The sequence below is a fragment of the Chaetomium fimeti genome (genome assembly GCF_033439085.1).
Source record: "Chaetomium fimeti strain CBS 168.71 chromosome Unknown B0H64scaffold_4, whole genome shotgun sequence".
NCBI lineage: Eukaryota > Fungi > Ascomycota > Sordariomycetes > Sordariales > Chaetomiaceae > Chaetomium > Chaetomium fimeti.
In genome coordinates, this window is record NW_026944332.1 from 229,294 (window position 1) to 244,151 (window position 14,858).

The following is a 14,858-nucleotide window of genomic DNA, read 5'->3' on the forward strand; positions in this document are numbered from 1 at the left end:
AACAAACTAATCTGAAACTTTCGAGCATGGTGGAAATAATGACATCCCGCCGCAGACGTTGGGTGTTGGAAGTGAGTCACGGGACACACGTCGAATGGAAGCTTTCCTTCGGTTTGGTAAGCGACCCCACCGAGACGGGACTTGGCCCAGGAGCCCAGTGCCCAGACGCCCCGCCAAGCCGAGATCCAGAATATCAGTGGGTCCAGCCCGCGTGCTGCAGCCCGGCTTGTGGAAACCTCGCCCCGAACGGCGGCAACGCAACTCACCGAGCGCAGCATCACCGATGTTGCCGCTTTGACGACGAACCTAAGGATCCCCAACGCGGAAAATCAAGCTACCGACCTGGAGACTTTGACCACTCGGCATTGCATCTCTTACCACCGTCCCAACGCCCCAACGTCCCACCTCCCTCCGAACAACCCGAAAGCTCAAGGCCTACTCAATCCCCGAAACCCTCTCCGCTAAGCTCGACTTATTCGGCCCATCCATGTCATGACGCGAGACACCATGCGGCCAGTTAGTGCCGGCAGTCGCAGAGACAAGAATAGCGATGACCTGGACCTTCTGGCCGGTCTCTGGGAAGAGGCACACTTCGCGAGGCTGCCGTGGGATGCGCCCAGCGAGTTGAAGGATTTGGTTGAGGACATCGACAACCCGAAGCGCATTTATGCGATACATAAGGCCAGCCGCCGCCACAACTTCCAACAGCTTGTGCAAAAGTAATCCAGGCCTGATCTCCCGGCTCTGTTCGTTTCGATTGACACTAACCACCTGCGCAGGTACATCGTTCAGCTCCGCGAAGGCTGTGGCGTTGAACAATGCACAACCTCCACGTGCTTCACTTGCCGGAAAAGGATCGCAGGTCGAGCTCCAACCCGCAAGTACAACACAACGAGCGCAAGATCGTTAGCCGTATACCTCGCGAGTCAGGACAACCCGGAAACCGGCCTCTGTCCAAATTTGCGACCCCCCAAGACGCCTCCCGCTGCAGTAGCCTCCCTGGTCTTCGTGCCAAATCCCAATTCCCGGCCACGAGATGACGGTGTCCCTCATCCTTCCCCGAAGGCCCTGCCGTTCCGCAACCCACCCGGCTCGCCCAAGACGGGCGATGGTAATGGCGCAGCACCATCGTTTTCTCGGAGCCGCAGTGGTACTTTAAATGGGGATAGTAAAGAGAATAAAAAAGCCGCAGGCGCCCAGGCTGGGGTGGATTCTGACAAGCAAGCTCAGCGCCCCGGTTTCACGATCGCGGAGAAGCCGGTTAGCAAGGACCATCGTTCTTTTGCCGCGAATGTCATTGGCACCGTTGCCTTCAAAATGCTCGAGTGGTTGACCCCGGCGGCGCTCGAAGATATGCACAACAAGACACGGGCCTTCGGCGGCAGGGCCCAGTCTGACGCCGAACATCCGAACCCTCCTAAAGACGAATCCGGGTTAGAGAATGGCGTTGGGCAGAGCGCACGCATGGAGTTGCAAGAGTCACCGGTCTTGCCTGTACTGCCGAACGGGGACTTGACCAGCAGACCTGACCTACCTGGGCATGGCCAGGCCGAGAAGGAAACCCGCAGTGTAAAAGACAGCCAACCGCAACAGGATCCCCAATCCAGCCCTCGTGCGGCAAATGCGCGCCGTAACTCGAACGCGAAGGTCCGCACTTCATCCGGGCCGAAACCGAAGCGACAGCTGTCGATCGACCCGTATGCCCAAGACACTTCTGCTGAAGAACCCTACGCAGCTCTATTGAGATCCCCTCGCACCACTGGAGGTGGTGCCGAGAAAGGATCACGCATTTCCAAAGCGGCTGGCTCCAACATCACACGGCCCATATCTCAGCTCTCGTCGGCAGGCTTTTTCGACGACGTCTCCCTGGAGAAGATGCCTCCCCCGAAAACCATCGATCTCAGGCCAAGGGCCGGTCGTGTCGCAATCGGCAGTGCGGGAAACGGTGGACCACATAGCCCGAAGCCTCCCAGTACTTCGTCAGGCGTCGTCTCTGAGAAATCGTACAGCGACGGCTCAGGTGCAGCCACGGGCCAGGACTCGGAATCGGAGGATGAGGCACTGCTTCCCCAAGCGCTAACTAGGTTGACCGCGGAAGTTGTCGACTTCGTTTGCGATGTCATTCAAGAGGATGGGACCGCTGAAGAACATATACTCGAACCTCGGTCGGTTGACAGATTCCACAACCGACACTCGGGGCAAGGGAAGCTAGCTAGACGGAAGCATCGGGCAGCCCGGGGATCCTCCACCAATGCGAGGCTGGAGTGGAAGCTTTTCATTGATCAAACGCTCTTCTACGTCCTCAGCGACCCGCAGCTAGCGCTCCGATCCTTCACCAAAAAGGGGCAGCTGTACGACTCGCAGACGCTCTGGTATTGCATGCTCAGGATGACGCGAGTTTCGCCTAGCCTGGTATTTCACAGCTTGTGGATGGCCGCCGCTAGTCTTTTCGCGCCTCCCAGATCGCTCCAAACCCTGAGGTCGCCGTCGACAAAGGTATTCCCCAAAAGCGGGCAGTCACTCTCAAACTTGGAGGCGGGGCGTCTCATGTCGATATGCTTGCATGCCTTGATCGCTGCCGCGCCCTTGGTTAGCGACTCGCGACAGCTGTTCGACATGTCGAGGATTCGATCTCATGGCCTGAGTCTTGCGGGTAGCGGCGCGGTAGCAAGGCAGCCGACAGAATTGTGCGTGCAATATGAGGATGCTTTTAGCCATGATATGGCTCTGAGGCTAGCTCGAAGGTTATTCGCCGCCATCACCACGCGCCGCCGCTTTGACGCGCTGAGCGAGTCGACCATGGGACCCCACGAACACGGCGAACAGGATGTGCTAGCCCCCCTCTTCTCGCAACTAGATTTCCTGAACATGGACGCGGTCTATGTGCTAGACTTCTCCTTCCCCGACCGCGCCCTGCACGAAACTCGTGTCCCGATTCTTTTACTTGATTGGGCGCGGGCTGTCATGCTGAACGATTGGGACGGCTCCCCCGAGGTTCCTGGGGACGGTCCCTTCGGCGGTGCTCTCGCCCTGATCGAAGCCATGCGTAAGTTAACCACCCCTACCCCCTTCCCCCACCCCTTTGTTTTAGGGCGAGGCAATTCTGATGTCCGTCACAGATGAGAGACGACAGGATCTCCTCTTAGCCGATGCCCAATTTCGGTCCGACTATTTCACGGAGCGGCTTGACACGATAAAAATGCCCATCTCGTGGCTGTCTCACACCCCGACGCGGCAACGCCTCCACCTCCTAGACTTCCCCTACATTTTCAGCCCATCGACACTGGTGTCGTACTTCCGATCAATCAATTTCTCGCGCATGAGTCGTGCTTTTGAGGAGTCTACTTCTTTTCATGATAAAATCACCGTGATCGCTCAGCGGGCAGGTCTCACCCAGCATCATAAGGACGTCTTGGTGGAACGGTTGGGGCCTGCGGGCTCCAAGTATTTGATCCTTGACATTCGGAGGGGCACCGTTCTAGAGGACGCGCTCGACCAGTTATGGCGTCGGGAAGAACGCGAGCTGCTCAAGCCCTTGAAGGTCCACCTGGGAGAGGCAACCGGGGAAGAGGGCTTTGATTCCGGTGGCGTGCAACAAGAATTTTTCCGTTTGGCCATCGGAGAAGCTCTCAATCCTGACCACGGCGCCTTCACTGTCGACGAGCGCACCCGCATGACTTGGTTCCTGCCGGGCTCGATGGAGGACGAATGGAAGTTCGAGTTGATCGGTCTGCTGGTATCGCTCGCCGTGTACAACGGCCTGACGCTCCCAGTTACATTTCCAAGAGCCCTCTACCGAAAGCTCCTGGGCGAACCTGTCACCGAGCTGCACCACATTGCCGACGGTTGGCCTGACCTCGCAAGCGGCCTTACTTCGCTGCTCGAGTGGGACGAAAAGGACGGTGCTGTAGAAGACGTCTTTGCCCGCACCTACGAGTTCTCGGTTTCGGCCTTTGGGCAGCACATCACCAGAGAAATGAAAACGCCCTTAAACAGCAACCACCACCACCACCACCATCATACCCGCAAGGACGAATTCTGGCCGCAGTTCGCCAAGACAACCTCCCGATCCTCCTCTCACCCGCCGCCACACCAAGGCAACCCCACCGAGGACGAGGCCCCGCTCGTCACCAGCGCCAACCGCAACGCCTACGTCTCCGACTACATCCGCTACCTAGCCGACGTGTCGGTGCGGCCGCAGTACGAGGCCTTCGCGCGCGGGTTCCACGCATGCCTGCACCCCAAGTCGCTCTCGCTCCTGACGCCCAACCTGCTGCAGTCGGTGGTGGAGGGGGTGCAGGAGATCGACGTGGCGGAGCTGAAGCGGCACGCGCGCTACGTGGGGTGGGACGCGTCGCACCGCACCGTCAAGGACTTCTGGAGCGTCGTGAAGCGCTACGACGACGCCATGAAGCGCAAGCTGCTCGAGTTCGTCACCGCCAGCGACCGCGTCCCCGTCGGCGGCGTCAAGAACCTCATGTTCATCATCCAGCGCAACGGCGAGGAGGACGACCCCGCCGGCAGGCTGCCCACCTCGTACACCTGCTACGGCACCCTGCTGCTGCCCGAGTATAAGGATAAGGAGATGCTGAGGCAGCGGTTGGGGATGGCTTTGGAGAATGCGCAGGGGTTTGGGTTTGCTTGAGGCTTTTCCCTTCCTTTCTGTTGTGTGTGCGGGTTGGAAGGGTGGGCGGATGGAGAGGGGGGGTTGATAAGGAAGTTAACCAGGCAGGGAAGGATGTGAAGGGCCAGGGCCATGGGAAGCGATGATTTCAGTTTCGATCTGAGCGCCTATCTAGGATTCCTTTCTCTTCGCATCAGCATTGGCATTCGTTTCTCGGCAATTTGCAGCGGAAAGGGGGTGGAGTGGCAGGGATGGGAAGGAGGTGCTATTCATTTGGAGCCTGATGTGAGCGAATTTGTGCCGGAGCACCAAACAAATACCTTTAATGGCGTGTGATTCAGCTAGCGGCAGTGTACTTTTCTGAACCAGGCAGATTTCAGGCCTCTTAGACAGACAGGCCTGGCTGTACTGGAGGAAATCAAAAGCGCTTCTTTCTTCTCTTACATGCTCTCCACCTTCAGCGTGTATAGAATCTCAACGAGACACGGCTTCCCCGAGTTGTATACCCGAGTATTGCATGCAGAAACGGTTGCATCTGCGCCACATGATAGGACCCGTATGTGTCATTCTGATTTCATACATTAATTCATGCATGTATCGACGCCCACAGGTAGGTATCTAGCTATCCCGAGACAGTTACCCCTGTCCAAAGACCCTTTTATATGTCTATCCCTAGAAGTCGTCCTCGCCTGACCCAGCCACGATAACATTATTCACCTTGAGCACCATGCGGCACAGCTGGGTGGCCAACATGAGCTGCTGCTTCTTGCCGATGAGCGGGTCAATCACAAACGCCTCCTTCATGTTGTTGGACCCGCGGCTCATGCAGTCGACGCCTAGGCGACCGCGGCCGGAGGGGTCGTTGACCTGCTGGCTCTTGACCTCGGCGAGGGTCGCGATCGGGTTGAGACCGCTGTTCTCGGCTAGAGCCATGGGGATAGAATCGAGAGCCTCGGAAAATGCACGCATCGCGTACTGCTCCAGACCGGGGGTCTTGACGGCGGCGTCCTCGACTGCTAGGCTGCAAGCAATCTCGGCTGAGCCACCGCCGTAGACGACGCGGTTGTCGCGGACCAGGTTGCGGACGACGCAAAGGGCGTCGTGGAGGGAGCGCTTGGCCTCGTCGATGATCTGAGGAAAGTTAGATAGGCGTCCTTGGTAACAGGCAGACAGGTTAGGAGACTCACCATCTTGTTGCTCCCCCTGACAAAGACGGTGACCGCCCGCGTGTTGGCGCACTCCTCGATGACGAGCATCTTCTCTCTTGTTGTACCGAACGTCATCTCTCGGACAATACCCGCCGTTCCGAGTTTCTCCGGCTTGAGGTCCTCGAACCGAGGAACGATCCGGCCGTTGGTCGCAATTGCGATGAGTTCGATCTCCGGGCCACCCACCCACCTTACCGCGGGAAGGTTGTTTTGGAGGAGAAGGTGGTTGGCCTCGTCGTCGAAACCCCACTGGCAAATGGCCAGGTTCGCACCGGCATCTTTTATTTGCTGGATCATCTCGATAAACTTTTCACGCTCGTAGGTTTGCAGCTTCTTAAACTCCTCCACGCTGTTAATCTCGAGCTTGTGCTTCGTCTTGGGCTTGGGCGGCTCGAAGGCGCACGTCAGGATGGCGATCTTGGCGTCCCGCACCTCGGAGGGCATTTGAGGGTGTGAGAAGTCCTTGTCGACAATGACGCCCTTTACGAGGATGGTGTCCTCGAGAGCGCCGCCCATCTTGCCATCCACCTTGATCAACTCGAAGTCGACATCCTTGCGCTCCAAGTCGGCAACAGAGAGGACGGCGTCCAAAGCAATGTTGGCGAACTGGTCGTGCGCCTTCGAAACGATCTTGCTTCCCAAGCTTGTCCTTGCCACCTTGACCAAGTTCTCCGTCTTCTCCTTGCTAAACTCGATCACGTCGGAAATTTTGTCGAGCTCGGCCACAGCAATGTCGCAGGCCTGGTCGTACCCGTCGGCAATCCGGATGGGGTGGATCCCCTTGTCGATGAGCTCGGCCGCCTGTTCCAAGAGAGCACCGGCCAAAACGACCACGCCCGTTGTCCCATCGCCGATTTCGTCGTCCTGTGACTTGGAGAGCTCTACCAACAACTTCGCAACATGGTTCGTAACCTCCATCTGCTGCAGAATAGTGGCGCCATCGTTTGTTACTGTGATGTCGCCGTCGGGGGAGATGAGGATCTTGTCGAGCCCGCGGGGACCTAATGAAGTCTTGATGATGTTGGCAACGGTGCGAGCGGCGAGAATGTGGGACTTGACGGCCTCGTTGCCGTACTGGCGCTTCTTCTTGCCCTGGCTATAGGAGGGGTTAGCGGGGGAGAGCAAGGGGGGGAGGGCAAGCATGTGACCGACTCTCTAACGACGATAAACGGCCGGCCCTGCTCGTCCTGTATCACGGAGGCTATCACATATCCTGGTTAGCGAGCTGACCGAGCCCTGGCGAGATATAGGTGTTGCCGCATACCGTTCGCCAAATCCAAATCTAAGGGTCCGCCTGTTAGCCCTCCGTTTTTGCGCTTGATGCGGGGGTCACCGGAGACATACTCATTGCCATTTTTGCTGCTGTTTATCCCGTGAGTTGCGCGAAGCTTGTCCGAGAAAAACAAAAACGGAGCTTTAAGGTCGAAGTCCAAATTATCGTGTCGATGGAACAGGCACCAGGGGTCCGCTTGGAGCTCTACACTGTTGTATCTCCTAAGCTCAAAAAATTGAGGCACCACACCCGTTGATTTCAGGCGGACCACGGCAGAATCTAAGTCCGGCAGGGTGCTGTGGTTGGTTATGGCGGTCGACCCGCATGCTGCCCCGCGATTTAGGCCCTCACCGCCTTAGCCTGATGGAGTCATTTCCAACCACAATGGTGGGGTAAACCTGGCACAACTCACACTCCCTATCCATTTCACGGAGTGCTGACACCCAGGGCTCTTTTTCGTGCGAGGACGCCTTACTGAATTTTATCTGTAAGTTTGTTGCACTAGCCCTTTGCGGCAGTAAATGGAAAATTCTCATCGGCTGGTGCCCATTGGCGTGTAGCTGCCTCAGCTAAAAAGGCCAGGATACTCGTCTGAGCACTGAGATAGGGCCCTGGCTGCTGCCCCGCAACACCAGGCATCGAACTCCAGCACTGTGATCCGCCCCTACTCCAACCAAACTCAAAGCTTCGGTCAACCGCTGTACAGTACATCTAGGGCAGGAATTCTCGGTTTGAATTTTGCAACAACATTTATCGGCCGCTTGGTTAAAGTTTTCGGATCATTGCCGAATTGGAGTTGCGGAACGTGTACATAGGTTGGTGCGTCGTCACACTTTCAACGTTCTCATCCTTTTCTCTTTTACTTACCTACCTACCATGGAAGCAGACGCTTCGCTCACCTTCCGGCAGACGCACAGCACAATATCTTCAACACCGAACCCCTAACCTACTCCACGTATTCGCTCACCGCAACATTTTCATCCGTCCTCATCAATCGCCAACATGTCTCGCCATCAGTACATTCGCAACTTGGATTATGGGGATGCCGTGGACGAGTACGAGGGTTATTCGGAAGAGGAGGACGAGCTCAGTCCGGAGGACCGGGCGTTGATGAACCAAGGCACCGCCGATGTCCAGGCGGCCCTCGGTGTTGAGGTTTCCAAGGTCACCGTCGCCCAGATCGAGGAGGCCTTGTGGCATTATTATTACGATGTCGACAAGTCGGTCGCCTATCTCATTTCCAAATTTGTCAACCCGCGCCCCAAAGCAACAAAATCGGCAGTACAACCACCCAATGGTAAGTCCGTCACTCGTGCAATTGATACCGCAGCGGCCGGCCTTCCCCTTGAACTTGGCGTTCCATCGCACTGGGCGGCGAAGTATCTGGACCTGACAGACGCCGGCCTCTCAGCAATGCAGACATATTCTCCAAGCTTGGTATCATGGCGTCAACCCGCAGAACACCCATCAAGTGCCAGGACACCATCGTCTTCCACTGCCGGGTCCTTTGAGCACGGGACGTCGACTTCGCATCTCTTCCAAGATATGCCGTGGGGCAACATCCCGAAGCATAGAGAGACAACCTTCATCGCACCACAGATGCCTCGTGGTGGGCTGCTCGGAGGATCAGGGGCGCCACCAAAGATGTCCAAGCTTCAAGCCCTTGCTGCTGCGCGTAAAAAGAAAGCCGAGGAAAAGAAGGCTATCGACAATAAAGCGGAACAAACGCGGATGCAGGTGGAAAGTCTCTCGATGGAACACACGTCGGCTGGGAAGGAGAACGTTCCACTGGCTGAGCCATCTAGCAAGCGTCCCAGGACCTCGGAATGTACTGCTGAGGGCATTGCGCCTATATTAGGCTCTAAGCCAGCGCAGCCCGAAGCATCGCATCATCTGGGCATGGTGATGGATGTGCCAGACGACGAATCGCCGCTGGGGCAGAGCTTTTTCGGTTCTCAACCCGGCGTCTCCAAGCCAACGGCATCTGAAGACGAGCGGGCAGCAATCATGGCCGAACCATCTGCATTTGCTCAACTCCTCTGTCGGAATCCATCCGCCTCTCGCCCGCCGAATGATATGGAAAGCGACCCTTTATACGGGTTTGGGTGTGGATATGGAGCGGACAACAAGGGAAACCCACCGAACAAGCCGTCGGCCCCTACCGACTGGTTCGACGTCCGTAAGCGGAAAAGAGATGATTCGGACAACTACGAAGAGGAAGTCATTCTCTACCCGAACCTGCCCCAGTCTGTTCGAGATACCTTCGCCCAGCCCAGTCCGGATGACGTCGTTCTCACGGCCCAAGCCAAGGCCAAATCGATGAAAGGTTCGCTCTTGAAGAGCAAGCGCTAACGTGGATACTAATAGCCGATACAGCTGGACCCAAGACAGCTGCAGCCCAGCCTAAGAAGAAGGGCACGGCATCCACAGACGCCGCCACAACGGGGATGGAAGGACTAAAGATTAACGATGCGCCACTTCCCAAGAGCCGAAATCTCGATGTCCTCTCCGAGTTGGAAAAGAGCAAGCCCAAGAAAAGTGCCAGCTTCGTGGTGGTCGGGCACGTAGATGCCGGGAAGAGCACCATGATGGGCCGGTTGCTCTTCGATCTCAAGGTGGTCGACCAGCGCACAGTCGAAAAGCTCCAGAGAGAGGCGAGAACCGAAGGCAAAGGTTCTTTTGGCCTCGCCTGGGTTCTGGATCAACGTCCAGAAGAACGGAGCAGGGGGATAACCATGGACATCGCCACCCGACGTTTTGAGACAGAACACACAGCTTTTACCATTCTCGACGCGCCAGGCCACGCGGAATACATCTATAACATGATCGCCGGCGCTAGCCAGGCGGACTTTGCCATTCTAGTCATCGACGCCAGCGTTGATGCCTTCGAATCCGGGCTAAAGGGGCAAACTAAGGAACATTCTCTGCTAATTCGCAGCATGGGAGTATCGCGCATCATTGTGGCCATCAACAAGTTGGACACAGTTGCCTGGTCTCAGGAGAGGTTCAGCGAGATCAAGGACCAAATGGCTGGTTTCCTGTCCACGGCAAACTTTCAGCACAAGAACATGGCCTTCGTCCCCGTTTCTGGCCTGAACGGTGACAACCTGGTTCAAAGGTCCTCCGATCTGGCAGCATCATGGTACACCGGCCCGACGCTAGTGGAAGAGTTGGAGAACTCAGAGCCAAGCGCGCGGGCGCTGGCGAAACCTTTGCGGATGACTGTTTTTGAGGTGTACCGCACCATGCAGAGTCCTGTAACAGTTTCGGGACGCATCGAGGCGGGATCTGTGCAGATGGGCGATGCACTCCTCGTTCAACCGAGCGGACAAAAGGCATATGTCAAGTCGATCCTTGCCAACGAGGCTGCAGTTGACTGGGCAGTCGCTGGTCAAAATGTCGTGCTCCACCTCAGCCATATCGATCCCATCCACGTCCGGGACGGAGACATCATCTGCGATCCGGCGAAACCAGTTCCCAAGGCCGACACGTTCAAACTAAAGGCGCTAGCCTTTGACATTCTAATGCCCATGCCGGTGGAAGTTCACAGGGGCCGGCTGAACCAAGCCGGGAAGATCGAGGCCATCCCGGCCCTCTTGGATAAGGCGACAGGGGCGGTGGTCAAGAAAAACCCCAAGATCATCAAACCTGGCATGGTGGCGAGGATTGTGGTCAAGCTGGAGTCGCAGGTGCCGCTAGAGGCGGGACAGAGAGTGGTTTTGAGGAGCGGCGGACAGACGGTGGCTGCCGGGTTGTTGGAATAGAGGTGGTCACGAGAATTGAGGCTCTTCGGCAATATGTGTCTGTACTTAAAAGGGAGCGTGGGGTAAGGGTGCAACATGCATCATGGAACTTAGCACTGTTTTCGCTTCAACTGGTCCCGCTTCTACCCGATGTTCGTTTGCACGCAGGACTTCGTAAATGTGGTGGCAGCATAGGTTTCTTGCTTCGGATACCCGCATCGGTCATGAAATTGAGATCTGTCCTTTTCTCATGCTTCCATTTTGAGTTCCAATCCTTACTCTGTACTTCGTATGGAAGTTCTCTTTGTCGTTCTGAACGATGAAACACTGTCTCTCCCCAGGGAGGCGGAACGCCACAGGCCAGACCGCCCATGACCAGTGAAAAAGGCCACTCTGGCACAAACAGGGGGTTCAGTGCCACTTGCAGGGCCCAACGACCCGCCCTGCCGCCCTATGGGCAATTGTCTGCGGGGCAAGCCCACCGCATTCCCGCCGTTTGCTTGTCCCCGATTTGGAGATGGAAGTCGCTGGAAACCCGATCGCCGGAAGATGGGGATCCTGTCACGCAAAGGAAGAATGGAAGACTTTGAATTGAACTAGTAAGTAATTTATACGCGTACTAAATATCCCGTGGCTGCAGTGTCGAGATAATTCCAAAAATAATCAAAGATTTCTCATGTCAAAAAGAATTGCGAAGTGACTACTGGTCGTTTGTCGGGAGGGAGAGCTGAGTAAAGATGCAAGCTGTTCTCCGTGCTCAATGGTCATGCAGATCCCCAACGCCAGGGGTAGCATGTACCGTGTACCGCCAGCCTTGTTAAACTTGCGGTCGGTTGAGACGCTCCGTTGGTCGCTCGACCTCGTTAGTCCCGCACAGTGGGGCCAGTGAGTTGCCCCAATTCAGAAGGCGACGAATGGGCCAGTGCGGAAGCGCGAGGTGGCTTAAGCCAGGATAAGGACAGATTTCCGGTTGCCCCAAAAAAACAAGGAGCCAACCTTCAAAAGGCTGAACTTGCTTCCGCTCCAACTTCCCTCTCCCGTTTCACCAACCACCTCACTCGACGACGCCGGAATCCTCGAGTTCCTCTTCATCTACTTCCTGACCATTAGCCCGGTAGGAACGGTTCGAGGCGAGCGCGGCTTCATTTCTTAACACCCTTCTCACCGCCTGCAAGCAGTAGCGCAAAGAGGGTTGTCGTTTGTTCTCTTCTTTTTTACCACACAGCTTTCGACATGGAGAGTCGATCGCGGAGCTGGGCCCTCGGCCTGAGCTTCATTGGGTTCTTTGCCCTCCTCTTCTCTCTGGGCTTCGTCCAGCAAGTCAAGGCGGACGATGTCTCTGAGTACGGCACCGTCATTGGTATTGTAGGTTCACTCCAAAATAGACGCTGGGAACCAATTGCAAGCAGAACTAACACGGTTTTAACAGGATCTGGGCACCACCTACTCGTAAGTCACCTCGATCGCGAACTTCGACTCCCCCACCATCTGCGCTATTCCGCTCTGTCTGGTGTGGGCGGTTGAGGACACAGTGTCAAGGATGGCGCAGGAGTGGAGCACACACAGGGGCAAGGACACGGTGCTAACATGCACTTAGCTGTGTTGGTGTGATGCAAAAGGGCAAGGTCGAGATTCTGGTCAACGATCAAGGTACGTCCAATATCACGGGCACCTCACATCAACGGCCACAGCTGACAGTCCACCCCCAGGAAACCGTATCACCCCCTCTTACGTCGCCTTCACCGAGGATGAGAGACTCGTCGGTGACGCCGCCAAGAACCAGGCCGCGGCCAACCCGTTCAAGACCATCTACGACATCAAGCGTCTGATCGGCCGCAAGTTCTCGGAGAAGGACGTGCAGACCGATATCAAGCACTTCCCCTACAAGGTTGTTTCCAAGGATGAGAAGCCGGTTGTCAAGGTCGAGGTTGGCGGCTCTGAGAAGACCTTCACCCCCGAGGAGATCTCCGCCATGGTTCTCACCAAGGTACGTTGGCTTGCGCATTGCACGCCTTGACACATTTGTGACAGTGGCTAACAACCCGATAGATGAAGGAGACCGCCGAGGCCTACCTTGGCAAGAAGGTCACCCACGCCGTCGTTACCGTCCCCGCCTACTTCAACGACAACCAGCGTCAGGCTACCAAGGATGCCGGCATGATCGCTGGTCTCAACGTTCTCCGTATCGTCAACGAGCCCACCGCCGCCGCTATCGCTTACGGCCTGGACAAGACCCAGGGCGAGCGCCAGATCATCGTCTACGACCTTGGTGGTGGTACTTTCGATGTCTCGCTCCTGTCCATCGACCAGGGTGTGTTCGAGGTCCTGGCTACCGCCGGTGACACCCATCTTGGTGGTGAGGATTTCGACCAGCGTCTCATCAGCCACTTCGCCAAGACCTTCAACAAGAAGAACAGCGTCGATGTTACTTCTGACGCCAAGGCCATGGGCAAGCTCAAGCGTGAGGCCGAGAAGGCGAAGCGCACTCTGTCGAGCCAGATGTCCACTCGCATCGAAATCGAGGCCTTCTTCCAGGGCAAGGACTTCAGCGAGACCCTGACCCGCGCCAAGTTCGAGGAGATCAACGGCGACCTCTTCCGCAAGACCCTGAAGCCTGTCGAGCAGGTTCTCAAGGATGCTAAGGTCAGCAAGAGCGAAGTCGATGATATCGTCCTCGTTGGTGGTTCCACCCGTATCCCCAAGGTCCAGTCCCTCATCGAGGAGTTCTTCGGCAAGCCGGCCAGCAAGGGTATCAACCCCGACGAGGCTGTCGCTTTCGGTGCCGCCGTCCAGGCTGGTGTGCTTAGCGGCGAGGAGGGTACTGAGGAGATCGTGCTCATGGATGTCAACCCGCTCACCCTCGGTATCGAGACCACTGGCGGTGTCATGACCAAGCTCATCCCCCGCAACACCCCCATCCCCACCCGCAAGAGCCAGATCTTCTCGACCGCCGCCGACAACCAGCCCGTGGTCCTCATCCAGGTCTACGAGGGTGAGCGTTCCATGACCAAGGACAACAACATCCTCGGCAAGTTCGAGCTCACCGGCATCCCCCCCGCCCCCCGCGGCGTTCCCCAGATCGAGGTCTCTTTCGAGCTCGATGCCAACGGAATCCTCAAGGTCTCCGCCCACGACAAGGGCACCGGCAAGGGCGAGTCCATCACCATCACCAACGACAAGGGCCGTCTCACCCAGGAGGAGATCGACCGCATGGTCGCCGAGGCTGAGAAGTATGCCGAGGAGGACAAGGCTACCCGTGAGCGCATTGAGGCTCGCAACGGCCTGGAGAACTATGCCTTCAGCCTGAAGAACCAGGTCAACGACGAGGAGGGCATGGGCAGCAAGGTCTCTGAGGAGGACAAGGAGACCATCCTTGACGCCGTCAAGGAGGCCCAGGACTGGCTCGAGGAGAACGGTAAGCTTGCTCCCTTCCTCTGGTTTTCCAGTAACAAAGTGCTAACTAGACTACAGCCGCTACTGCCTCCGCTGAGGACTTTGAGGAGCAGAAGGAGAAGCTCAGCAACGTGGCGTACCCGATCACGAGCAAGCTGTACTCTGGTGGCGAGGCTGGTGGCGAGGAGGACGAGCCCGAGTCGCATGACGAGCTTTAATTACCTCGATCCTATTAGTATCATAGAGATTCCCCCCGTTTTTGTTTTGATGGCATAAAAAATGAAGCCTGCCCAGGTTTGGGGCTGGGTTTACTTACCTTTTGGTCTTGGGACCCTTGCCGGTATTGTGTTTGTGTTTGGTCAACGGCAAGAGGGGATGCATGTTGCATGTCGGTGGTGAGATGATGACGAGTGTTGTATGTTGCGAGGGCTTGTACAAGTATCAGTTGAGTCGCTAGTTGTGACAATGCATAGAAACTTTGACGATCAATAACTAGCTGCTTCGTTGAGTGATTAGCCAGCAAAAAGAAGGGAATGGTTGTTATCTGTTGTGCCACGGCAACCAAACAAACGGACTGCTGTTCCCTCCAGAGTGAGAACGCGTCAACTGCCATCAAT

The 14,858-nt window shown here is 56.5% G+C and overlaps 4 protein-coding genes across 4 annotated transcripts; 3 read left to right on the forward strand and 1 right to left on the reverse strand.

The window, feature by feature from the left end:
• Positions 1-507: 507 nt before the first annotated feature.
• Positions 508-4,645, forward strand: B0H64DRAFT_416960 (uncharacterized protein; the record flags this gene model as incomplete). The annotated part of the gene is made up of 3 exons (XM_062805209.1): positions 508-719; positions 780-3,046; positions 3,120-4,645. 3 exons carry the CDS (start codon positions 508-510, stop codon positions 4,643-4,645), a joined length of 4,005 nt encoding a protein of 1,334 aa, XP_062658668.1.
• A 651-nt stretch (positions 4,646-5,296) lies between these two features.
• On the reverse strand, positions 5,297-7,186 carry B0H64DRAFT_441577 (chaperonin Cpn60/TCP-1 family; the record flags this gene model as incomplete). The annotated part of the gene is made up of 5 exons (XM_062806579.1): positions 5,297-5,755; positions 5,812-6,928; positions 6,985-7,033; positions 7,097-7,114; positions 7,177-7,186. The coding sequence occupies 5 exons, from the start codon at positions 7,184-7,186 to the stop codon at positions 5,297-5,299; spliced, it is 1,653 nt and encodes a 550-aa protein (XP_062658669.1).
• Positions 7,187-8,013: 827 nt separating this feature from the next.
• On the forward strand, positions 8,014-11,101 carry B0H64DRAFT_394412 (P-loop containing nucleoside triphosphate hydrolase protein). Its single transcript, XM_062803686.1, has 2 exons — positions 8,014-8,402; positions 9,473-11,101. The coding sequence occupies exons 1-2, from the start codon at positions 8,108-8,110 to the stop codon at positions 10,867-10,869; spliced, it is 1,692 nt and encodes a 563-aa protein (XP_062658670.1). The 5' UTR covers positions 8,014-8,107; the 3' UTR covers positions 10,870-11,101.
• Positions 11,102-11,757: 656 nt separating this feature from the next.
• On the forward strand, positions 11,758-14,855 carry B0H64DRAFT_140660 (heat shock protein 70 family). The gene is made up of 6 exons (XM_062798264.1): positions 11,758-12,213; positions 12,278-12,297; positions 12,446-12,498; positions 12,558-12,835; positions 12,898-14,263; positions 14,320-14,855. Exons 1-6 carry the CDS (start codon positions 12,082-12,084, stop codon positions 14,457-14,459), a joined length of 1,989 nt encoding a protein of 662 aa, XP_062658671.1. The 5' UTR covers positions 11,758-12,081; the 3' UTR covers positions 14,460-14,855.
• The last annotated feature ends 3 nt before the right edge of the window (positions 14,856-14,858 follow it).